Raw genomic sequence first — 23964 nt, 5'->3', positions numbered from 1 at the left:
GGGCTGCCCGGGGCGCGGCGGGAGCCGTGCCCGGCCGGGGGCTCGGGCTCGGCCCCGGGGCTGTGTGTCGTGTCGTGTCGTGTCGTGTCGTGTGTCGTGTGTCCCTGTCCCCCCCCCCGCCCCCCGCGGTGGTGCCGTCCGCCGCTCCACCCGGCTGTGGTACGTCCCGCGCATGCGCCCTTCGGTGGCCCCGCCCTGCGCGGCCGGCGGCCAATGAGGAGCGGCGGCGGGGGCGCGCGCGGCCGGCGGGCGGCGCGCAGGCGCGGCCGTGACGTTGTGCCCTGCCGCCGAGCGCGGCGACCGTCCCTGCCCGAGCCTCGGCCGCGCGCCCGCCGCCGCCGGTGAGTCACGTGAGCCGCCGGTGCCCCCGCTGCCCCCCCCCCCTCCCCCCGCGGCAGCCGCCGGGCCCCGCGCCCTTCCCCGGGCCTGGCTGCCGGCCGCCCCCGCCCGCCCGCCGCCGGCCCGGCTGCCCCGGCGGCCCCCCCCCCCCCCCCCTCCGCCTGCCGCCGCCCCCGTGCGCTGCTCCGGCCGCGCCCCGGTTCCCCCCGGCGGCTTCCTCCCGCTCGTCCCCCGCCTCCCGCAGCCCCTTCGCGGCCCGCCCCGGCGGGGGGCGCCCGGCCCCCGCGCCCCCCCCCCCCCCCCCCCCCGCCCCTCGGGCGGCCCCGGTGACGGCGCCCGCGGCCCCGTTCCGCACGGCCGCCTCCCGGCCCTGCCCGACGGCCCGAGCCGCCTCCCGGGCCGCAGCGCCGCTTCCTCCTGCCCCGGCCGCCGCGGCTTCCTCCGCCGGGCGCCGGCCCCTTCCCCTCGCCCGCAGTCCCCCTTCCTTCCCCGCCGGGGGAGGCCCCTCCGCGGGGCGGGCGCTGCCCTCGGCCGGGCAGCGGGGAGCGGTGCGGGGCTGGGAGGGGGACGCCGGTGCCCGGCGGGTCACGGCCGGCCCGGCCCCTTCCCGCGGGGTCCGGGCCCGGCGCAGCCCCGGGCGGGCGGGCGGGGTGGCAGCCGCCCTGCTGCCTCCTGCCCGGGCGGCCGGCAGGGCCCTGGCCCGCAGCAGGGAGCTTTCACCTGGGCTCGCCCGCCCTCCTCTCCCCGGGGCCGTCCCCGCTGCCCCGGCGCCTCCGAGGTAATCGCTTTGCTTCGTGAAAGCCCGGCGCCTGACCGCGGGCGCGTTGGCTCCGCGGCTGCCGAGGACCGGGAGCGAAGACCCCGCTCCCCGGCCGCGCAGTCCCGTCCCGCGCGTCCGAAGCGCGGTTCCTCCTCACGGCGCGTTTCCGCGTTGCGTTCCCCGGTTTTGGCGGCGCATGGGTTGCGTGGCCCGTGTTCAGCCGGACTTCTCCTCAGAAGTCCCGAATCGTGCAAACCCCGGATTACCGCGCCTGGGCGTTTGGTCGCAGCTCCCAGAGATGAGAGAAAAACGCCGGCGTTCCGCCCCCCGCCAGCTCCCCGATTCGGGAGGTGATCGGCCGCCCCTGCCTTCCTCCTGCCGCCTTCCCCGTGACTCCCTGGGAAGCGTTTTCCCCTGGATCTGCACGGATCTGAACTTGGGTGTTTAGGGAAGCAGGCTTTTCCGTAACAGGTGCTGCTGATTTTTTCGGGGAGTATAAAATACAGCTAGAGCCTTCTCTAGATCAAAATGAGGAGAGTTAGACCTTAGGTCATCTTAGTGGGCTTAATCAAATTATCACCTTCGCTACCTCCGGTCGAGGCAGCGGTTGTTGTTTAGCAGAGCGCTGTATCTCTGTTGGTTTCAGAGGTACGAGCCCCGACTGGAGACGGAGGAGGTGGTAATTAGGTGATTAGGGCTGACAGGGTCCAACGGAGACCCTTAACTCCCGTTGTAGAGGCCTGTTTGGGGACGTTCCCATCTGTCACCGGGGACGTGCTTCCATCGCTGACTGTTGCGTCTCATAACGCAAAAGCAAGAGGCTGGATTTGCCCCTCGCTCGCCGCGGTGCACGGAGCAAAACACGGCTGCGATGGATGAGACCTCGTTCTTCCCTGCTTTGCCCGTAAAATGGGGCTAATCCCGCGTAAACCGGCGAGGCGGGCAGAGGAAGGAGGTGGAAGTGGTGCAGGCCAGGCCGGGAGATAAGCGCTGAGGGGACGCCAGCCTTCTAGCTGTTGTCTGCCGTAAAACATTTGTCCGTTTTCTGTATCTTATTCTCCTTAACGAAGCTGTACGTCTAACTGCAGAGGAACGCGGTCGTGCAAGCCGTAGGCCGTTCCACCTGGAGCCAGGAGGGCGGCCGTGGGAGCCTCGTTCTGGCCGGGTTTCCACGCTCCCCGCAGAGCACAGGCGCTGGTACGCGCTGCTGCGCATCCTCCTCCTGAGTTTAAAGCAGGGAAGTGTCACCAAATCCTCTCTTTGAGGCAGGGACTCTTGTTCGTGTACGGTGCTGAGCACCAGAAGGCCTGAATTCTGTGTGACCGTGGTATGGGTGGTAAGAAAACCGCCTGCTGTGGGGAGACCCCGCGGCTTCGTGTTGCGGTGGGAGTCTCGGTGTTTACCTCTCCCCGTGACGTCCAGCCGACCGACGCTAACGGCTTTGCCTTTTAGTTTGTAGTCTGCATCTCAGCAGTCGACGTCCAGTCCTGTTGTCTGGGCTGAAAAAATCCTCCTTTGACTCCTGGCTGTCCGGGATCTGCGGCCACGGGGACGCCCTGCGGCAGCGGGCGCTGGCTGGAGCCCGTTTCCGATCCCGGGGGTGACGCTCCGTGCTGGAAGGCGGGGAGGGCGGCCGAGAGAAGCGATGTTCTCGTGTTGGCGGCCTGCAGCGTGAGACGTTTGGTCCGGTTGCGGTGCTGGCCGGCAGGTTTGAGGACGCTTTTGCGCTCTCTGCTAATTTTGAGAGTTTTAAATCTCAGTGGTCGGTGAGAGCTGATTGTGCAACGTCAAAGTTAGGAGGGAGAGCCTGTGGAGGGAGAAAAGGGGGGGTCCTTGGTCTCGGGCTCGGGCTCAGTGGCGAGGGGTCGGGGTGCCGAGGCTGAGGACGGCAGTGAGCTCCAGAACAGGCTTCTCCACGTAACTCCTCCCGGGTGCAGGTAACCAAACCAAAGCGGGAACAGGTAAAGCGCATCCTGTCTCTGTGCCATCCTGGATCTGTCTGGCAGCTGCCTCACGCGGAAGGAATTGTTTGTCTGTTGGGCCTGCGCCATGGAAACTCGGCTGGGTTGGGGTAGGCAGGTAGGGAGCTGCGGAGCGCGGCGAGGTGACGCACGTTTAGGAAGCAGTGACTGAGAGTGAACTCTCTCCTCCCCTGCCATTACGCTGCTGTCCCCGGGCGGCAGCGAAAGGCCGTGTTTCAGGGAAGCTCGCGATGCTGATGTGCGCGTTTCCTTCTTCCAGGGTTAGGAGCACGTCGAGGAGCTGCGGTGGTTATCGACAGGGATTGAAATAAGGACGGGAATGTTGTGAGCAGGTTACACGTTTTCCCCAACCCAGCAGAGGTGGGGAGAGCCCGGTGAAGCGTGTTTTCGTGTCCTGTCTGGTGCTTCAGAAAGACTGAGCCACAAAGCACCCAGCTCTTCAGGCTGCGTCTGGGTAGATAGCTAGGGAGGACGGTGAGAGAGGGCTTGTAGCAGGGTGAGTAAAGCAGGGCGGAAAGCGCGGTAGGAAGGAAAGGAGGAGCTCAGGGCTTCGAGAAGCAACTGCTGGAAGAAGAGGGAATTAGAGTGAGACTTTACAGGGCTTTTAATTAAAAGAAAATTAAAGAAAGTCCCCAGAAATGGGGATGGGGGAAACAGAAATTAAAGAAAGTCCCCAGAAATGGGGATGGGGGAAACAGAAGCAGCCCCTCGTATGAGTGGAGGGAAACTCCTGAGACTGGGGAAGAGTGCTCTGGAGGTGGCTGAGCAGGGTGGAGCCGGGGAAATACCCTGAAAAGGGGGTGCTAGGGTTGGAAAAACAGGTGGAAATCCTAAGGGAGAGGGAAAGGGGAGTCACCGGTGACGCACACACTCGGTAGAGTCTGACTGGGGGAGGAAGGAGTAGGGCTGAGTTGAGGGCAGGTCCAGCGAAGCTGGAAAGGAGGAGTTGCTGGGCTGGAAGTGGCAAAGGGAAGGGAATCGGAGGCAGGAGCGGAGCCTGTGTCCGCCTCAGGTAAGCGAGCCGAGCTGGGGACTCTTCCGAGCAGGGAAGCCTGTGAGTGGCCTTTGCGGATGGGGCAAAGTGACCAGAGGGACAAAGGGTTTGGGAAGAAGGCAGAGGGGAAGGAGGGGTTGATGGAGCGGAGGCGGATGGGTTGCAGGGCTGCAGAAGGGGAAGGCTAGGGAAGAAAGCACATACTTGGGAGAATCGGTGTGAACATGGCCTGAGTCAGCATAATCGGTGGGAAGTCAGGATGGATTTTGCTTGTGTTTCTCCTGAACAGCAGGGTAAATGACAAGGATGGTCAGGGTGAGGTAAGCCACGTAGTTTAGCCCAAGGAAAAGGGAAAAAGATACCTTGAAGATCGCACAGCAGAGATCCCAGCACGCCGCGCTGCACCCTGGATGGCCTCAGCCACCTGGATATTCCCAGCTGCGGGAGGATGGGAGCTGTTGCCTCGTGGTCAGGGCACGCAGGCGTCCTGGCCTCGGCTTCCCGCTCTCGGCTCTGGCGCTCGGAGGGCAGCAGGCTCTGCCTCCCCGGCGCCGGTCTGCCCGGGCCCTCCCGGGGGCGGCCTCCGCGGCAGGGCTGGGGCTGGCGGGCTCCGGAGGGGCTCAGCACGCTGTGGGGCTGGAGGAGGGAGCCCGAGCTGCGCGGTGGCTCTGGGGGCCGGGCGGGATGGGCTCGGCAGCCTGATGTAGGTGTGGGGAGGTGGGGAGTTATTCTTGGGCGAAGGCAGCGAGGAGCAAGGATTATATTTGCGTTGCACCTCGCTTGGGTGTCACTAATGACAGCGCTGGGGATTTCTCCCACACACGAAGTGCTTGTTCAGGTAGACTGTCCCATGAGCAATTATCTCGACTCGTACATTCTTTATTTGATGAGGAGCTCGCTCCTGCGCTGCCCGCCGTTCGTTTCTGTACTGAGCCGAGCTGGCGCGCAGACCTTTGCAAAGGCACGGTGTGCCAGGTCGCCCCGCGTGAGGGGCTGGAGCGCCTGAATTCGTGCCCCCATCTGCAGGTGGAAGAGCTGAGGCAGAGCCGAGCCGGGCCCGCGCGGGGGGCTGGGGCTTCAGGGGCAGCCTCTGGGGGAAGCGCGCTGATTGCGCTGTGCGAGGAGAGGGGTGGAGAAGATCTCTGGAGGAGGAATATCGCAGGGAAAAGCTCCTTCAATTCCGCAGTATCTGTTTGAGTTCGAGGTGTGGCTTTGTTTTCATGGCGGAGCCTTTCAAAGGGCTGGGGTGTTCTGTTACAGCAGACAAGCGTGTTAGCAGATTGCTTCTGCTAAAGTAATTAGCAGTGATGTCATCTTTAAACTTCCGAGTAACCTATCCCTAGAATTGCTGTCCGCCTGTATCGCAGCAGCAGCAGCTAGCTCAGGCGACGAGCACTTCCCTCCCTGGGCGATGGCACGGCAGGGCTCATCTTCGTGGGGCGTCCGGCTTTTCCCCGAATCGTCTCTGCAGGGGCTTGCGCTTGCCTCTCGTCGTCGAAGCTCAGCATTGTGTTTGGGGGGCAGAGCGAGGCCGGGGAGCTGCCGCCCGCTGGGGAAAGCAACTGCTCTCTCTGGTGTTACCCTTAAACTCGCCGCGGCCAAGAGCTGCTACCGGGGGAAACCGGAGCTTTCCCCAGCCGGCCCGCGAGCATCGGTCCAGGGTTTCCTCTCAGACGCAAGGGCAAAAAAACTTGGTTTGAGAAGTTGAGCTTCATTTCTGCAAAGGAAGAACTGCTCCGCAGTGGGAGCGGTTCCTTCATTAGTCAGCCAAAGTGACTGACGCCTCGTTTTGTGACTGAACTGATTTAATTGTAATATATTCTTGTCATTAAATGCGCCTTTAATTTCGTGCCGCAGTTCTCTCAACCTTCACGAGTGTTTAGTCAGCACTAGATATTTTCCTGTCCACCCCGAGGAAAAAAAACTTTGAGAGGCAGGAGAAAACTGGAAGGAAAAAGCCAACGAGTCGTTGGGCACTATACTTGGACCTGCAGTGCAAGGGAGGCGGCAGCAAAGCGGAGAAGGGGTGGCAAACGGAGGAGCGGTTTCTGTAGCAGTAGTAATCGGTCCCTAGCTCATCCCTGAGCTGCGACACGCTCTTGGGTGTTTGGAGTTTGGGGCAGGTTCGTGCCTCCTGCTTCCATTTCCAGAAAGGTTTGGGTTTCCCTATTTTTTGTGGCGCTCCCTCCTGCGTCCTCGTGATCAGCCGAGGGCGGCGTGTTCCCGGGGCACCCTGAGTCGCTCGGGGCTACCCGGTGAGAACCCGGCTCTGCTTTGTCCGGAGCTGCACGTACCTCCTTCGGTCGAGGGGCTGGCGCTTGCCACGGGCCTCTCCCGTCTCCTACCCTCCAGGGGGAAGGGGACAAGATTCCTGGCTGTCTTTTCCTCCTGCGGTCTCCACCCTCGTATTAAGGCTCCAAGCCTCTGATCAGCCCCTTCACCTGGAGGGAGCAGGCGTTCTCTGGCGTTCGGGCTCAAGCTACAACTGCAGAAAGGCCTTGAGCAAGAAGTCGTAGGGTCCCTCGCCTTATCTGGGGCTCGGTGTGGATTTCTCGAGTGGTCTCAGAGGGGTTTGGTGGCTCGGCTTTCTCTGCAGCAAATGCCGCAGGGCCTCGGGCTGGGAAAGGAGACGGCAGGCTGCGGCCGGGCTCCCTTGGCTAATCACAGCCTCCACGGGGCGGTCATTACGCCGGTTTTGCAGATGTGGAAAGGGACGCTGATGCTGGGCGATAGGTCTGGGGTACGGCGTCAATCTGTGTCAGAGCTGGGCTTGGAGATCGGCATCTTGCAGACCGGGACTTGCCAACGGGGTTTTAAATCTACCAGGCACTGTTTCCATCTTCCACCGAAGGCCTGCTCCGTGTCCTGGGGAGCTCGCTGTTATTTTAGTGAGTATTTTTACATGGCTGTGTCTCTTCTCTTGCCTTGTTAATTTTGGTTTTTTTCCCCCCCCCCAGGTGAGGTGTGGCGTACCAGATGTCAAGTTTTAAGGATTTTATGTAGTTTTTTAAAAGACAAATGGATTAATGAAGAATTCTAGCGAAGGAAAGGGAGGAAAAAAAGGAGCAATCTGGAACAAACCGAGATCTTCCCCGGCACCGCTCGGGCCATGGGCGAGGCAGACCTATTCAGCACCGTTTTCACCGCCAGTTGTCTTCTGGGGTTGTAAAAGCACTCCCTGAAAGCTCCCCTCCAGACCTCTCCGTTAACCTGCCCCGCGCTGCTTGGAAATGGTTGCCGCAGAAAAGATTTAATGAAATTCCTGTTGATTCCCAACCACCGAGTGGACACTAAGCCCGTGGAAAGGCCTGGGGGGTCGGGAGAAAGGAACGAGTAGCAAGAGGACGAAAACACACAATCTGCTGGACCTTCCCCTCCCACCCCCCTCGCAAAGAAAGGATTTACAGCTCAACCTTGCACCAGCTGTTCCTCGGCTTTAACAGTCAAGAGAGAAATAAATAAAATTAAACGGCCACCGCCAGCCAGCCGGTCCCGGATCCTGGTGAAATCAGGGAGAGTGTTTCCGTGACCCCCTCCAGCGAGGAGGAGGAGGCGGCGGCGCAGCGGTGCTGCGAGGAAGCTGGGCAGATTGCTTGCGAGACAACCCCCTCCTCCCGTGCGGCAGCCGGAGGGGGCTGCAGCATATCAGAGGGCAGATTAAAAAGGAGAAGTGGCTTCCTTGAGACTCCCGGAGTGGCTTTTTTGCAAGAAGTTTAACGATATCTTGCTCTCTCCCGGGGTGCTGGCTGGGTGGGAAGGTGCGCCCAGCTCTCCGCCTCGCACGTCGCGCTCATCCCCCTGCCCGAGCCTGGAAGGCTTCCCTTCCCCTCGGAGCCTGGTGGCCGCTGTCAGCCGTGCGGGGACCTGCTTTTTGCAGGCTGCCGCCCGACGGAGGGAAGCTCGTAAGGGCTCTCGGCGTTCCTGCCCCAGTGGCTGTTTTAAATCCAAATCCAGTTCTCTGTTCTGAATTTTTAATGTTTTTAAACCTCCTTCCCTGCGCCCGCCAACTCCTGTGGGGCAGAGCGTAGTGTGGACTCCTCTCCTGGGCCTCACGCTCCAGAGACCGCTGTGGACTTCTCCAGACCATCCGCTCGGGTCAGAGCTCGCCCTGGGAGCAGGCGCGGAGGCTGGGTAGTGGTTTGCCCCCTTCCCTCTCCCCTCCCCTTCTCGTCTTGCTCTGACTCCCGCTGGGCCTGGGCTATGCTGCGGGGCGGATCCCCCACCACAGCTCCAACATGCCAGCAGCATCTGGAAAGAGATTCAAACCCAGCAAATACGTCCCGGTCTCAGCTGCTGCCATCTTCCTAGTGGGAGCCACCACCCTCTTCTTTGCCTTCACGTGAGTCCCAGCTACTCAGCCAAAGAGCGGGGAGGGCGAAGGGGGACCCGGCCCCCTCCGTGCGGAGCCGTGAGGTTGGGGGGGGCAGAGACCGCACGGGGGTTATCTGGGAGAGGAGCTGCGACTTCTCGCTGAACCAAAGGGGGGGATATTGTGCTCTGGGTGCTCAAGGGTGGGCGATGGAGCAGCCCTGCAGTCCATCGGAGCAATTCAGCCGCAGCTGGACCCGTTTCACGGGGTTTTCCCGTGAGGTGAGCCAGAGGAAGCGGGGCACGGTGGATCCTGGTGAGGCACCTTGCCACCGCTCGGCTCCGGTCCCTGGCAGCCGCTCCTCTCCTGTCGTCGGGTGTTTGCACAACTCGCTCGTCTCGCTGGCAACTCTCTCGCGAATCAGCCGGGCTGGGAATTAGTTTGTGACCTGTAGGTGGAAAGTGGCATAGATAATTTTCTCCTTTGGAGCTAAGTGAAGTGGTTTGGTGGGCTGGGGCAGGCTCTGTGTTATTTTTAGAGTTTCGTAACTGATTTGTGAGCCACAAAGGAAAGTTCAAGGGGAAGTACTCTGACCCCTGCGTGGATCTCCTGCTGCTGTTGACACCAGCCTTGCCCTCAGAAAACGAGGGTTTGGTGTCTCCAGAGAGGACCCAAAGGAGGCGGCCTGCCGGCGGGTCGCTGGGCCCTGAGGCAGACACCTGTGTTGGCCTGGGAGCCGGTGGGGAAAAGCCGGGGTGTAAAATGGTACCAGTTGCTGGGGAGGGCCAGACCGTACCGTAGGGATCTCCCTGGGCTGGGAGAGGGGCATGGCTGCTGCTCACGTTAACATTTTCCCTTCCTGGGTGACAAATAGCTTATTAACGCTCGCTCGGGGCCGAGCTGAGCCGGTTCTGGTTGGCGGCAGGCGGGGAGGCAGGACCTCGGGGTGCCGAGGAGGCTGCCGAGCTGCTGTGCTGCTGCCGAGCCCTGGCAGGGAGCTGCCTGCGCTCTCCGCTCGAGCGGCCGCAGCCAGGCCGGCGCCGAGGCGCCTGCGTGCTGGGCAGCGACGCTGGAGCGCAGCAACCGGGGCTGGCTACCGAATCCGGCAGTGTCTGCCTGGGGTCGGGGTCTGAGGGGGGACGTGTTTTGGGGGGACAGGAGAGAGATCTGTAGATCAGACGGGTGTTTCTTTGTGCTCGCGCCTCAGAGGGCTCAATGGTGGCTCGGTGCAAAGGGTTTGGGATTGTTACGGCAGTCGGAGATGTGCCGGCTGTGGGCCTGGGGTGTCCCGGGCAGGGGAGAGGAGGGTGGTGGGTGACCGCTGCCTGCATCCCCTCAAGCAGGGTGCCTGTTGAGCGGCGCCCTCCAGCCAGCCAGCTGCCCTCCGCTCTGTTTTTCCTCTTGAGCCTCCCTCCATCCCTCCATCCCTCCATCCCTCCATCCCTCCTGTCTGAGCGCACGCTGGCCTGAAGGTGGGCAGCCCACGGCCTCGGTGGGTGCGCTCTGTCCTTCCAGCCCTCTCCAGGGAGGCAGATCCGCCCAGCTCCTTTTTTCCTCCCTGCTTCCCTGTTTCTCTTCGCTGCCAGCTGCTCCTGGCCAGCTCCTGGCCGGGCGGAGAGGGAGGTGCACCCCCTGCTCCCGGAAAGCCTCTCCCGCTCGCCAGGGTGCCTTGCACTTGCAGGGCACCTTTCACTGCGCCCTGCTGAGAGCTTTCCCCGCTGAGGGGTTTTACTGCTGGGCCGGGCTGGCGTGGCTGCGGGGATTAGCCGGAACCGCCGGAGGCAGAAGCGTGATGGCTGCTGCCGCTCCCTGGGATGGAGCCATCGGTGGCTGGAAGGTCACCGCAGCTTTAACGCCTGGCAACAACGGGGCAATAAAAGAGTCATTTGACGGCTAAAGGACAGGGTCGGTTTGATTTACTCCTTCCAGCGACGGGAGGCAGCTGGTGGTGTCGCTCAGCAGCGCGCAGCAGTCCCCCCGCCGAGACGCTCCGCGTTCATCAGGCCAGCGTGGCCGGCAGCTCCGAGGCCGGAGGCTTTGCTGCTTCGGGCTGTCAGATGCTTGCAGGGAGTCGCTGGCGCTGTGCTGCCGCTGCAGGGTGATGAAGGAGAAGAGGAGGGAGCGGGCGATGTCTCTGAGCAGCTGTGCGTGACACGCCGTGACTGGGGGACAGGCGTGCCCCTGCTTTGTCACGGCAGGCTGCGCGCTGCGCTTCGGGGGGGAATAGCAGGGCAGCCCTACCCCCCCAAACCCAGTCCTTGCTGCTGCGGCCAAGCCTGCGGTACCTGGCTGTGAGCTATCGCAGCAGCCGATAGCAGCCGCTTATCAGCGAGCAGCGTGGTGCGAGGCATCGCCGGGAGCAGGCGCCGGTGCCGCGGAGCAGGTTCGTTCAGAACAGGAACACCTGGGCAGGGTCGCTTTAATTGTAGGTCAGTGGATGTTATTTAACCTACTTTAAAACATCAAATTAAATCTCAAGCAGAGCAGCAGAGCGCAGCGCACTTTCACACGGGTTATTCAGTGGGGAGGGAATTGCGTTACACCCCGGCGTTACAGTTCTCTTGGGGCAGCTTCCGCCTGGCCGCTGGAGCGGGATGGAGGGAACGTGCAGGGCCACAGCGAGGTTTTTCCCCCCGCACGGGAGCCGTAGGCCTGGTTTCCTGTGGATCGCTCTGCCCCTCTTCCCTGGCGAAAGGCAGGCGAGGCGGCTGCGAGCCCGCTGCCTGGCCGCGCTCGGTGCCGGCCGCCGCGGCAGCGGGGCCCTGCTCCGCAGCACTTGCCGCGTCTGGCATCCTCGCTGCGGGCCGGCTCAGGAGGGCTACGCTGTTGGCATCGGACCTGAAGCTCGTGCTTCGGGAAGTGAGATGGAAGTTGTGAGGTGGGGGGGCTCCGGGACGCCTCCCACGGGGCCCCCTCCCAGGCGGAGAGCAGCCAGGGCTCGGCACGGCTCTCGTGAAAGGCTCCAGCTGCGTTATTTCTAGTGTGTCTGCCGGACGCCTTTTGGTCCATCCACACTGGCCCAAGATTTGTACCCCTGGGCCGAGAACTCTATTTAATTGATTAATTAAATGAGGAGATGCTGCAGAACGCGTGGCAGTTGGAATGAGCTGAGGCCGATTGTGCTGGAGGGAGCAGGCAGCAGGAAGAGGGGATGTTCCCGTCCTCCCTCTGGAAGGAGTGGGGGTCTCTGCCTTGCTGGGGTCTCAAACAGGTGCCACTTTAGGACCGAAATTCCCCCTTGGGATCAGTTCCTCCATTCCTGCATCTCTCCCCAGGCTGTACTGGTCCTTGCTCCTCGTGCAGTCGGTGCTCAGCCTCTCCTTCCCCTCTGGAGCAGGGAGCGCCTCCGAGCTGCCCTTGGCGGGGGCTCTCTGGGTAGCATTCCGTCAGTCGGCCTCTTCCTCCTCTTTGCCTCGACTCTTCCTCATGGCCACGGCTCAGCATGGCTACGGGGACTGTATAAAAGCCTGCAAAGTATAAACCGTTCCTTGCATTTAGGTGAATCTGTCTGTGAAACTTCTGGCCCCGACTTTTCCTCCCGTCCTTGCAGCTGGGAAGGCTGCGGGGGAACGGCACCTCTTTGGGAAAGGAGCTCTTGCCTCTTTGGCGTTGATGGAGGGCAGAGAAAGGAGAGGCATGAGGACGGGGACGCCGGGGTAAGATGTGGCAGTCCCTGGAGCCGGCGGTGCCTCTGGTAGGCGGCAGCACGCACACTCCTAGTTGGACCCAAACTTGGGTGACCGTCGCAGTGAGCAGGGGCTGCATTTGCACCGAGGCCTTTGAGAGAGCTGGAGAGGCCATGAGCCCAACCGTCCTGCGGCGGGTCCGCGAGGAGAGCACGGCCCTGGCATGGCGCCGGCCCCTCCTCGCTCCCTCGGCGGCGGGTCGGAGTCCAGGGGTGCAGGCGGGGCGGGGAAGGCGTCCTTGGGGACGGCCGCCTTCTGGGAGAGGGCAGGGGCCGAGGGGCCGCAGGGTGGCTCTGAGCCTGCGGAGGGGAGGAGAAGCCAGGCCAGGGAGTGACGGGCTTCTCCTGGTATGACAAGTGGCAAAAAGCCCGTCTCGAATCCAGATGTGACTCAGTTTGCCCGAGGTTCCCCGATTTCTCTTATGTGCTGCCAGAGACAAGTCTCGACAGCTCTTCTAGCGATGGGCGTGCTTCTCATCCCAATCTGGAGAGGGAACTTGATGAGTTCTCTGGGACCTGCGTGGCCACGATGGCGAGCAGCCTCCCTCCTCCTCCCCTGCGGAGCCGGAGCCCGAGGTCCTCGGCTGCTCCCAGTGTCGGGGCAGGGCCTGCAGCCCCGTGCTCTCCGTCTGGGAGAGCAAAAGGCAGGAACGCGTCGGTGCTTCTGATAACGAGGTTTCCTCTCGGGGATCAGCGGCCACCTTTGCTCCCTGCGCTGCAGAGGACCGTGTTCCCTCCCGCAGGGTGGGGGGCGACTCCCCTGTGTTTGGGGCCACGAGCACGGACGGCAGCGGGCGGTTTGGTTCGAGGAGCACATGGCCTGTGTGTCGTGAGGGTTCCTGCTTCCCTCCCGTGGCGTGATGGGGTCCCTGGGCGTGGGGAGAGCTGGGAGGTCAGCAGGCAGTGGGCTGCCGTGCTTGGGAGCGCAGGGGAGGAGACCCCAGCATCGTGCTTGCGACCCAGGAGCGCTCAGCCCGAGGCTGCCCTCCTGAGCCGTGGCTCCTCGTGTCCCTGGGGAGGGTGTTCTGCTTGCCCTGGCCCGTGAAATCCCACCCCGGGGTGGCTTTGCATCCCCGGGCAGTTGTTCAGGGTGTAAAGTTCGCTCCGTGTAGAGCAGAGCCTGGCAGCTTGCCTGTCCAGTTGCACGCAGCTGGCAGGACCTGAGAAGGACAGGGGTTGTAAGCTGTCCCCTGGCACCACATCAGCTTCTCTGATCAGTTCTCCTTCCTGGAGGCTGGAGTTCAGTCTTCCATCACCTGCGGAGTCCGGCTGGCAGGTTGGCTCTCGGAGTAATCAGGGTCCTGCCTTAGGTTCGAGACCGGAGGCTGGGTTTGGAGGACGCGTTGCAGCGGCAGGGGGGATCGGTGTCCCCAGGCAGGTCTGCTGCGTTTGAACCATTGGCATCATTGCTCGCCCTCGTAAAGCTGTGGCTGCGTCCTCCTCAGTGCCAGGGTGTCTGGAGCCTGCCGGTGCTTCCTTAGCTAAAGGGTCGGCCTCTCTCACGCCTGGGGGCTGCCGGCCGCTGTCCTGCCCCCCGGGAGCTGCGCTTCTCCCTCCTGGGAAGCGCTCAGGGCCCAGACAGCGTGGGAGACGATGGGAGAGGCATTCCCTCCCCCCTGGAAGGCCAGTCCTTCCCTCCATGCCTGCCCCAGAGCTTTTCCTCTGTGCCAGCCTCCGCTGAGGCAGCTCACTCTTTCCCCCTGCCTTGCCAGGGTCTGGCTTTCGAGGATCTGGGCTGCATGTTTGGCTCGGCTTTGCTGTTGGCATTTCCCTTGTGCAGGGATGGCTGGCGTGCAGTGGGTCTCCCTGGCTCCCCTCCATCCCTCTCAAGCAAAGATTTGGGCCGGGCTTTGCCTTCCTAGAGAGAGGAGCTCCGTGCTCAGGGTTTCTGGAAGGGCTTTTCATACCTTTAGGGCTCATCTGAGCCCCCTGCCCCTCTTTCTCCGGCAGTGTCTCCGCTGCCCCTCTTACCTCTGCAGCTCGACAGAGAGCAGAGCCAGGGAGGTTCCTTTCGAGTTGGGGTGCTCGGCTCAGTGACGCGGGGTGCTTGCTCTGCCCTTCCTTGGGGCAAGGTGACATTATGAGCGTCCACCTTCCCCTTGGTACCCTCTGTGTCCGGTGCCCAGGGCAGGAGAGGAGGGGAACGCCCTTCCAAAGGGGCTGCTGCGCCACGAGGCCAGAGAGTGGCCCCGTTGGGTCTCTCGAAGACCAGGACAACAGCGGCGATGAAGAGAGATGGGGGCTAACAAAGCCACCCATCTCCTTGAAACCGCACCACTGGTGAGGCCGCTGGCCCTGGAAGCCACGAGGAGTGGGCGGTTTGCCCCTTGCCCAGCTCTCCTTCAGCTGCTGGGCCAGTACCTGGGGGCTGCTGGCTCCCTGCCGGCTCCCTGCCTTGCCAGCCTGCCCGGCTGCAAATACCAGTTTCCCCTCGGCAAGACTGGGAGAGTTTCTTGCCTTCGTTTTCTGCGAACCACTTAAACCAGTTGACTGTTTCTTGCGGGTGCTGTTCGGGTGGGTGGCCGGGGGCAGCCCCGGCAGCAGCTGGGTGCTGGGGGTGGGTGGGACGAGCCCTCTCCCCAGGCACGGCCCGCCCGGCGGAGGGAAGGGGAGGCTGGGCAAGGTGTGAGCTCCTCGCTCCTGGCACAGCTTCCAGTCCCGCGGCAGCTCCCAGCGATGCTGGTCATACTGGGCTAGCCGGGCTCGATGCGGCTGGCACGTTCTTCCCTCGCTCTTGTCTTGGCCCGCGATGTCACGTACGTCCTGTACCTTTCCAGAGCTGCTCTCCGAGGGTTTCGGGGTGCGGATTGGAGAGGACTCCTCCTCGCCAGCCCGTCCCAGCTGTGCTGGTGCCGCCTGCTCTGCGGAGAATCCGCCTGGCCGGCTCCCAAAGGAGATGGCAGGGCCGGCTGCCTCGGGAGGCAGAGCCGGCAGGGCTGGTGCCGCGCGGGTTGTGAAGGAGCCGCTCCCCGGCCTGGAGGAGAGCTCTCGGTGCAACGCCGGGAGATGCTGCCCCAGATACGTGGAGGCGGGAAGGCATCGCCCGAGGTGCCCGGGAGGGCGAGGCTCCCAGCCCAGCGAGGCGCTCGGGGGCTCCTGAGCGGCATGGAGGAACGGGGCAGGGGGTGGAGGAGGTTTTGGAGAAGGCAGTTTGCAGGTGCAGCCCTGGTCTGGTGCTGCTGAGGGTGGAGGCCCTGGGCCCCGCTGCGGGAGACGAGGAGGAGGAGTGTGGTGGTCGGCAGAGCAGGGCTTGGCTCCCGGCACGCTCCTGCTAGCCAGCTGTCTTTAAAGGCGAGAGGGTTTGCCCTCCCGCTCTCCTCTTGCCCTCGTGGCTGGGCCTGGACGGGGCCGGCCTTGTCCTGGGCCAGCGGAGGGCAGGTCCCGCTCCGCGGGTGCAGGGAAGGGCCGGGGCATGGAGCCGTGCCCGGTGCCGGGGTGTGCCCTGCCTGCCTCTCCCTCCTCCGCTGCCAGGGAGGTGCCAAGGCGGGTGTGCCCGTGCCGCCAGCCCGGACCCGTCTTATCTCCTGCCTGCCGCTTGCCCGGAGGCAGCCCTCCACCTGGCACCCTCGCTCAGGGCCCTGCCAGCCCCGGACTGGGCTGAACTGGGGGCAGAGCCCTGGACCAAGGGTTCGTTCCCAGTTGGAGCCTCGCCGGGGCTCCCAGGGCTGCGGTGACAAGGACAGGGGCTGCCTCAGTGGTGGTGGGACCCGTCCCCTGGCTGAGTCACAGCGGGGGGTGGCGGAGGAGGGGACGGGACGGGACCAGCGCCTGCCCCTTCACCTCTACCTGCTCGGGGGCTGCGGGGGATTACAGCGCTGGCACCATATGTCACCCTGCCCGCCGAGCCCTGCGCTCTGCCCCTCTCTGCTCCTTCTGCCTAAATCCATCTGCGCTTATCGCTGCGGGGGGAAGAGAGGGACAGATGCTGCCCTAGATCTGCGGGATTAAACTCCCAGCAGCAAAGCAGATTAGGGTATTACGCTGGTGCCTCTGAGGGGGAAGCCCGCTGTCCTGCGCCCGTGCCCGCCCAGGGCAGGGGGGACGGTGATGATTCCCTCGCTGTGCTCCCACGGGGCCCCTCGGCCACGGAGGAGCTGGGGGCTGGCTGGGGCAGGCTGGCGTGGTGATGGGGTCCCCGTGCGCCACCGGAGTTGTCTCCAGGTTGGGCTCCGACTCCGGGATGTGAGGAGCAGGAGCAGCTCTGGAGGCACCGGAGCTGCTGCTGGTTTTGCATCCCGCCGCGGGGTCCCCTCTGCCCCCCGTGCTCACTGGTGTGACGCACGGAGGGTGACGCTCGGGCGCCCTGTGGCCGGATCCCTCCCGAGCGTCCCCCGTGCCATCGGCCTGGCTCACCCCATTCTCGCCACCGCCTGCGGTTGCTCCCTGTGGCGGCGGGGCCCTGGGCTGGCAGTGCCCGTGGGGCTGTGGGTGCAAGAGGCAAGCAGTGGTTTCGCTCTCCGATGATTTAGCGGAGCGCGGCACCGTCGGAGCTCGGTGACGTTTGCCTGGGGCTCTGCGGGAGCAGGGCAGCGATGTGAGGGGCAGCGGGAAGCGCCAGAGTGACCTGCGGGACGGGGGCTGGGTGTCTCACTGCTTTTGTGCCTGCAGATGCCCCGGGCTCAGCCTGTACGTCTCCCCAGTCATTCCTGTCTACAATGCCGTCGTCTTCCTCTTCGTGCTGGCGAACTTCAGCATGGCCACCTTCATGGACCCAGGCATATTCCCACGAGGTGAGTCTGGCTCTGCTTGGGAAGCGTCTCAGCTAGAGCCACCTCCTTCCCCCCTTCCGCCGAGGTAAAGAGGATTGCCTGATCCCAGAAGGCTTGAGGAAAGCCCTCCTTGCGCTGCCCGGGTGGGACCGGGTGGTGACACGCGCTATGGGGACGGTAGCTCTGGGTTCAGCACCCAGCCTGTAGGACCGGGCGGCGGAAGCCGCGTAAATCCTGGCACCTCGCATCGGGTAGCCGGGGCACAGGCGGGTGTCGCGTTCGGGGCAGGGCCTGGGAGAGCCCCCCACCTCTACCTGTGTTTGGGGGTTCCTGGCTGGTCCCCGTGCCAGGCGAGATGAGCCTGGCGACAGAGGAGGGCGATGCCGGGCATCTCCAGCTCGGGAGGGCAGGAGGCTGGCTGGGCCCTGGCGTCGCCTTCCCCCGCGCCCTGACGCGTGGCTGTGCCGGGGTTTCCCCGTCAGCTGAGGAGGACGAAGACAAGGAGGATGACTTCCGAGCTCCGCTCTACAAGACGGTGGAGATCAAGGGCATCCAGGTGCGCATGAAATGGTGCGCGACCTGCCGCTTCTACCGGCCGCCACGCTGCTCCCACTGCAGCGTCTGCGACAACTGCGTGGAGGTGAGGAACTGCCGGGTCTCGGTGCCTCTTCGTTTCCACGTAGAGTTTAATACGCAGGGCAGGCAGGGAGCCCTGGCAGCCAAGCCCTTCACCGCGTCTTCTCCCCACCAACAGGAGTTTGACCATCACTGCCCCTGGGTCAACAACTGCATCGGGCGGCGCAATTACCGTTACTTCTTCCTCTTCTTGCTGTCGCTCACCACGCACATCATGGGGGTGTTTGGCTTCGGCCTGCTCTACGTCCTCTACCAGGTGGAGGAGCTTTCCGGCGTCCGCATGGCGGTCACGTATCCTCTGCGGGGCTGCAGGAGCGGGGCCGAGGGGGGGGTGTTGGTGGGGCTGGGGACAGCGCGCTGTGGAGCAGGGCTGCGGCTCTTCCTTAGCTGTCTGCCGACAGTATGGTGGTGATGTGTGTGGCCGGCTTATTCTTCATTCCCGTCGCTGGCCTTACGGGGTTCCACGTGGTGCTCGTGGCGAGGGGCCGTACTACCAACGAACAGGTATGCCTGTGGGGCTGGTGCAGGGCCGCTAGCCCCTGTCAGGCCACAGCTGGATATGTTTTGGGGCTCCCCGGGACAAGATGGACGTGGACAGGCTGGATTGAGGCAAGGAAAGGCCACCGGGCTGGCTGGGGGCTGGAGCACGAGATGTCTGCGAGGGGAGGCTGAGAGCGGCCCGTCTGCACAGCCTGCAGACGGGGGGTCCTTACTGCCGCTGTTGGGGGCGGCTGCAGAGCGGATGGAGCCCCCTCGGGAGGGCAAGGGGCGACGGGCACAACTTGAAGCAAGGCAGCTTCCAGTTAGACACTGGAGAAAGACTTTTCCCCTTCAAGGGTGGTTCAACACTGGAACAGGGACCTGGAAAAGGGGGAGTATCTCCAAGTGTCTCTGTCCTTGGAGATTGTCGTGAGTGAGCTGGACAAACCCTGAGCAGCCTGGCCTGGCTGGCTGGACCGGAGACCTCCCGAGGTCCCTGCCCGCCCCGGTATGCTGCGATGCTCCTCATCCCGCAGGTGACGGGCAAGTTCCGCGGTGGCGTCAACCCCTTCACCAACGGTTGCTGTAAGAACGTCAGCCGGGTCCTCTGCAGCTCCCCGGCCCCCAGGTGAGCCCGGCACGGTGTGGCGGTGCCCCCCCAGCCCCGCAGCACCCGGGCAGACTGCCCCGTCCCGAGCTCCAGGCCTTGATCTTCCTCCCACCCCTCTCCCTAGGTACCTCGGGCGCCCGAAGGCCGAGCAGACGGTGCTGGTGAGGCCCCCCTTCTTGCGGCCCGAGGTGTCAGACGGTCAGATCACTGTCAAGATCATGGACAACGGTATCCAGACAGAGCTGAAGAGGACGAAGGTGAGGAAGGTGGGGATTAGCGGTCCCTGCGTTGGGGCCCCTCCATGGAGCCCAGGGGTGCAAGCCCGCATCCGTGAGTAAAGAACCGAGTGAGCCTTGTCACGTTCGCCGTCCCCTCCGTGTCGTCTTGTGCTGTGTCCCCATGGGATGGAAACCATGTCCCTCCCATGCAGCAGCGACCACATGAGGCTTTGCACCCTCCATTCCCCTTCCCCGCCCTGTCCTTCCCCCTCGCAGCATCCTCTGGAGGTCCCCGTCCTCCGCACTTCCCAGCAGCCGAGGCGCCTGCTGCCTTCAAGTGCTCGCTGTGTTGGATGGCCCAGGAGGCAGCGAGAGCCCCCGTAACGCCGCTGCCTGCTCCCTGCCTGCCGAGGGGAGGGCTGAGGCCTCGGCACCCCTCTGATCCTCCCTCTGCGCTTTGTCTCTGCAGTCCAAAGGAAGCCTGGAGGTGACAGAGAGCCAGTCTGCTGACGCCGAGCCACCCCCCCCACCTAAGCCAGACCTCAGCCGCTACACGGGCCTGAGGACACACTTAGCCCTGGCCACCAACGAGGGTAAGGAAGGCACGCAGGGGCCCAGGCAGCCGCTGGGAGGGGAGCCCAGGGCTGCGCCAGGCAGACCAGGAGCCAGGGCCGTAGGCGGAACAGGATGCAGGGCAGACCCGAAGCGCATCAGCACCGCCGCGTTGTGGGGCAGGACGTGCCCGTGTTCCGGGCCGATACATGTGGCCCCTCGCACTTGGAGAAGCCTGCGGGATGCTTACAGCCAGCTCTGCTCTGTCAGAGGAGCAGGAGGCCGAGCTGAGACGGCGTGGCGCTTGTCCAGAGCCACTGCGAGCTGCGGTGGCCTGCGACGGGCAGGCTTGCGGGCTGCCGTGCTGCAGGCAGGTGCAGGAGCATTGCCCGGACGAAGGAGGCGGAGGAGTGGCCGGCCTGGCTTGGCAGCAGAGAGCACATTTGCGGCAGCCTGTGTGACTCGCTTTCCCCGCTTCCCTGAGTGCCAGCAAAGCAGTGTTTGGAGCTGCCTGCGTGGGCTTGGCAAGAGAGGTGGGATGTGAAGGGCAGAGCTTGGAAGCAGCCGCTTCCCACGGCGGCCGGAGGCCTCTGCAGTTCTCCCCGTCCCCCCGGCCAGGGCGCAGCGCTGCCCGGCCCCGCTGCCTGGAGAAGGGCTGCGGCGCGTGTGTCCGTGGGGCGACCAGCCAGCAGGTCTGTGGGGTGCCCGGGCACCCGCTGACGCCTCCGTGCAGCGCGCGCCCCGGGTGCCACCCGGCCGGGGCCGCCGCAGGGGCAGGGACGTGCCAGCCCCAAACACGTGGTTATGGGGACACGTTTTCCATTCCGCTCCATTTCGTCTGCCCCTGGTGCACCTCTCCTCGAGCCCGTCCCTCTCTCCACCTCTGCCTCCCTGGTCTGTCCACCCCAGGCTCAGAGCCGGTTCTTGGGAAGGGAGGGCAGGGCTCCGCGCGGCGTTCCTGCCCCTGTGCAGCCCCGGGGAGCCGCCGCGGTCTGAGCGTCCTTCTCTCTTCCCCCGCCCACAGACAGCAGCTTGCTAGGCAAGGACAGCCCCCCGACCCCCACCATGTACAAGTACCGGCCCGGCTACAGCAGCAGCAGCAGCTCGGCGGCCTTGCCCCACTCCACCAGCGCCAAGGTAAGCGTCCGCTGCCGCCTTCCTGAGGCCGGGCCCGGCACGGGGGGAGCCCAGCCCCGAGGGGATGCCGCCACGTTCCTGGCGGGAGGAGAGTTTGGGGTGGGTGTTGGGAGCTTTGCAGGGGCCCCATCTTTCTGTGGGTGACTGCTGTGTCCCTGCCCCGCAGCTGAGCCGAGTGAACAGCCTGAAGGAGCCCAACTCCATCTGCGAGAGCAGCCGCAAGCCCAGCTACCGCTCGGAGCCGAGCCTGGAGCCCGAGAGCTTCCGCTCGCCCACCTTCGGCAAGAGCTTTCACTTCGACCCGCTCTCCAGCGGCTCCCGCTCCTCCAGCCTGAAGTCGGCCCAGGGCACGGGCTTCGAGATGGGCCACCTCCAGTCCATCCGCTCGGAGGGCACCACCTCCACCTCCTACAAGAGCCTGGTGAACCAGACGCGCAACGGCAGCCTGTCGTACGACAGCCTGCTCACGCCCTCCGACAGCCCCGACTTCGAGTCGGTGCAGGCGGGCCCGGAGCCCGACCCACCGGTGGGTTACACCTCGCCCTTCCTCTCAGCCCGCATCGCCCAGCAGAGAGAGACCGACCTGCACGGCCGCTTCGCTGGCGCCGTCTCCCCCAAGCACGGGCCGCCCCGCGAGCCCTCGCCCGTGCGCTATGACAATCTCTCCCGCCACATCGTGGCCTCCATTCAGGAGCGGGAGAAGCTGCTGCAGCAGCCGCCGGCCCCGGGCAGGGAGGAGGACACGGGGCTGGCGGACTCGGGCATCCAGTCGACGCCGGGCTCCAGCAACGCCCCCCGCACCAGCTCTTCCTCGGACGATTCGAAGCGCTCGCCCCTGGGCAAGAACCCGCTCACCCGCCCGGCCCCACCCCGCTTCGGCAAGCCCGAGCCCCCCGGCGCGCTGCGGGTGCGCTCCCTGGGCTCCCCCGACCAGCCCGCTGCCCCCCACCTGGGCAAATCCGTGTCTTACAGCAGCCAAAAACCAGCGTCTCAGGCCAGTGTCCCCGAGGCGGAGGAGGTGGCCTTGCAGCCCTTGCTGGCACCAAAGTAAGTACCGGCACCGGCCGCCTCGCGCACGGAGTGGTCTGTGGCCCCGCAGAGGGGGACCCTCGCCCTGGCGCCTCGCCGGGACGCTCCGGAGGGAGCCAGGGGCCCATCGCACCTCCCTCCCCGCCTGGTGCCCCCGCCAGCCCTCCCTCCTCTGCTCCAGCCCCCGGGGGCAGCGAACGCCCCTCGCTGGGGAGCGATGCTGCACGTGGCCTGGAGAAGGGCGAGGGAAATCTCCTCCTCCTCCTCCTCCTCCTCCCGGCGCAGCTGGTGCCCCCCACGCCTCCCAGGCTGCCCCATGGCCTCCCGGGGCGCCGGAGCGGTGCGTGGGTGCTGGGGTCCCCGGGGAGGGCAGGGCCGTGGCTGCGCTGGGTGCTGGGGTCCCTCCTGGGGGTGACGGCCACCCCACAGTCCCGTCCTTCTCCCCGCGGTGCCTGGCTCCCTCCCCCTCCTCACACCGTGTCCGTCTGTCCTTCCCTCCCCAGGGATGAGGTGCAGATGAGAACGGCCTACAGCAAGTCCAACGGGCAGCCCAAGAGCCTGGGCTCGGCGCCGCCGGGCCCGGGGCAGGCGCCCCTCAGCAGCCCCACCCGCGGAGGAGTCAAGAAGGTCTCTGGCGTCGGGGGGACCACCTACGAGATCTCGGTATGAGGGGCAGGGCCGCTCGCCCCCTCACCTCCTCCCCGGCTGGCGGCCGCCGGCCCCCCGGGACGCTCTGCGGCCGGGCGCTCTGCGGACTCCAGGGAGAGCCGGACCGGGGGGAGACGGCCAGCGGCCCCCACTGCTTTTCTCTTTCTCCGCCCCTCCCCGGGACCTGGGGGGCCGACACACACCCGAGCGGGGCTGCTCTTCCTCCGCTGCCGAGGACTGCCGCCCGCGGCCGCCCCGGCGGGGGGCTCGGGGGGCTCGGGGGGCCGCGGCCTCGCGCCCTGGCACCATCTGGCCTGGGCCAGCCACTTGTGGGCCTTGTGCAATCGATCGCTCGCCTAGCGTGGTAGGAACGGATTGTTTTTAAACCAGAATACTTTTTTTTATTATTATTGTTACGGATTCTATTTTTTTTCTCTTTCTGAGTTACCAGGTGTGTGTATATATAAATATATATATAAATATAAATATTAAAACAAAAAAAAAGCAGAAATTATATATCTTGCCCAGAGAGAGGAAGAAACTCCCCGTTCCCTACCCAAGGCCTGGGCCCCCCTCTCGTCACCGGCCCCGAAGGAGGGAGGGGGGGCCGGGGCCACCTCCCGCGCTCGTGGAAGGAGCCGGGGCAGGCGCCGGGCGCCGCTCACCCACCCGAAGCGGGGCCGCGGGATGGCAGGCGCCCCGCTGGGGTGCCCCGGCCCCCACCGAAGGCCGCGGTGCTCTCGGGCGCGGACGCTCGCCTCCCTGGCTCGGGGCTTGTGGAGCCGCCGGCCTCCAGCGCTGCCTCCCGGGGCCGGGGCGCAGAAGGGCCGAGGGCAGCCCCCTCCCGCGCGCCTCCCCGACCCAGCGGGCACGGGCGGCTGCTGGCTGGCGCGGAGGAGCGCTCGCGGGCTCCAGCCTTCCCCCGCCGCGGTTTTTGCTCTCTTTAGGTTTCCCCAGGGTTTGTGTTGGGGGTTGTTGGTTTTGTTGCCCCTTTTTTTTTTTTTTTTTTTTTTTAAATGGGTCCGATAGGGTTTTCTTGCTGTCATGTGGTTGTTTTTATTTCCGTTGGGGGAAGAGGAAGGCCAGCGGGGCGCACCCCCGTAAAGCAATATTTTCTCATCACATGCCAAAAAAAAATGCAGCCAAGGAGCCCAGCGCTCCCCGCCCCGGCCCGGGCGAACCCCCCGCGGGGCCCGCAGGACTTCAGGCACTACTTGACTCCTCTACGGCAATATCTCTCCTGTGGCCTCTGCAGAGCCACGCCGTTGTTTTTTTATTATTATTAGCCATTTTAAAAATGAGGAATAAAAGGATATTTAATGAGCCACCCCGGCGGGCATGCGTGTGCTTTGTTTAGCGTCCAGGGCCGGAGGAGCCCCGAAGGGCGCCTGTCCTTCAGGGCCTCGGCCTTCCCTGCCTCCTCTTGAGCGGGAGGAGAGGGGGCCCGAGGAGAGCCCAGCCCGGCCCCGTTCGGGAGGCGCCTCCCCAGGCTGCCCTGGGCAAGCTCTGCTCCCACGGAAGGTAAGGGTTTCTTCAGGGCGTGAGGAAAGCGGCTCCGGGGCCGGCGTCGCAGGAGCTGGGGAGGCTCAGGATCCCGCGCAAGACGCTGGGACCAAAGGAGGACCTTGGTGTTGTGCCGTGACCGCTGCTGGAGCTCCGGGTGCTCACGACGGCAGCCCCGGGCGCTCTGCCAGCAGCCACCTCTGCGCGGGGACGCGGTGCCTCTGCAGGGTCGCTCCTCTCCTCGCCGGGCCTGGGAGGCGAGGGGCAGAGGCGCAGGGAGCCCCTCAACGCAGCCCAGGCCGAGGCAGGAGCCCGCCTCGCCCCTGCTCCGGCCGGAGACGGCCACGGTCCTGCGCGTCAGGGCAGTGCCGAT

At 64.7% G+C, this 23964-nt stretch overlaps 1 protein-coding gene across 2 annotated transcripts; it reads left to right on the top strand.

The window, feature by feature from the left end:
* The first annotated feature begins 198 nt into the window (after positions 1-198).
* ZDHHC5 (zDHHC palmitoyltransferase 5) lies at positions 199-23897 on the top strand. 2 transcript variants are annotated; one of them, XM_087738696.1, is made up of 12 exons: positions 220-341; positions 7033-8414; positions 16678-16799; positions 17261-17418; positions 17533-17705; positions 17816-17918; positions 18431-18522; positions 18629-18761; positions 19192-19315; positions 20299-20411; positions 20578-21458; positions 21944-23897. In XM_087738696.1, the coding sequence occupies exons 2-12, from the start codon at positions 8311-8313 to the stop codon at positions 22107-22109; spliced, it is 2169 nt and encodes a 722-aa protein (XP_087594822.1). In that variant the 5' UTR covers positions 220-341; positions 7033-8310; the 3' UTR covers positions 22110-23897. The 2 variants fall into 2 exon arrangements, with proteins under 2 accessions (XP_087594813.1, XP_087594822.1); XM_087738687.1 differs by lacking the exon at positions 7033-8414 and having other exon boundaries at positions 199-341.
* Positions 23898-23964: the final 67 nt, after the last annotated feature.

This window comes from Nipponia nippon, unplaced genomic scaffold, assembly GCF_047370975.1.
Source record: "Nipponia nippon isolate SJK-2023a ecotype South Korea unplaced genomic scaffold, ASM4737097v1 scaffold_10, whole genome shotgun sequence".
Lineage (NCBI taxonomy): Eukaryota > Metazoa > Chordata > Aves > Pelecaniformes > Threskiornithidae > Nipponia > Nipponia nippon.
The sequence above is the reverse complement of the archived record's forward strand: the minus strand, read 5'-3'. Positions and strand labels throughout refer to the sequence as shown.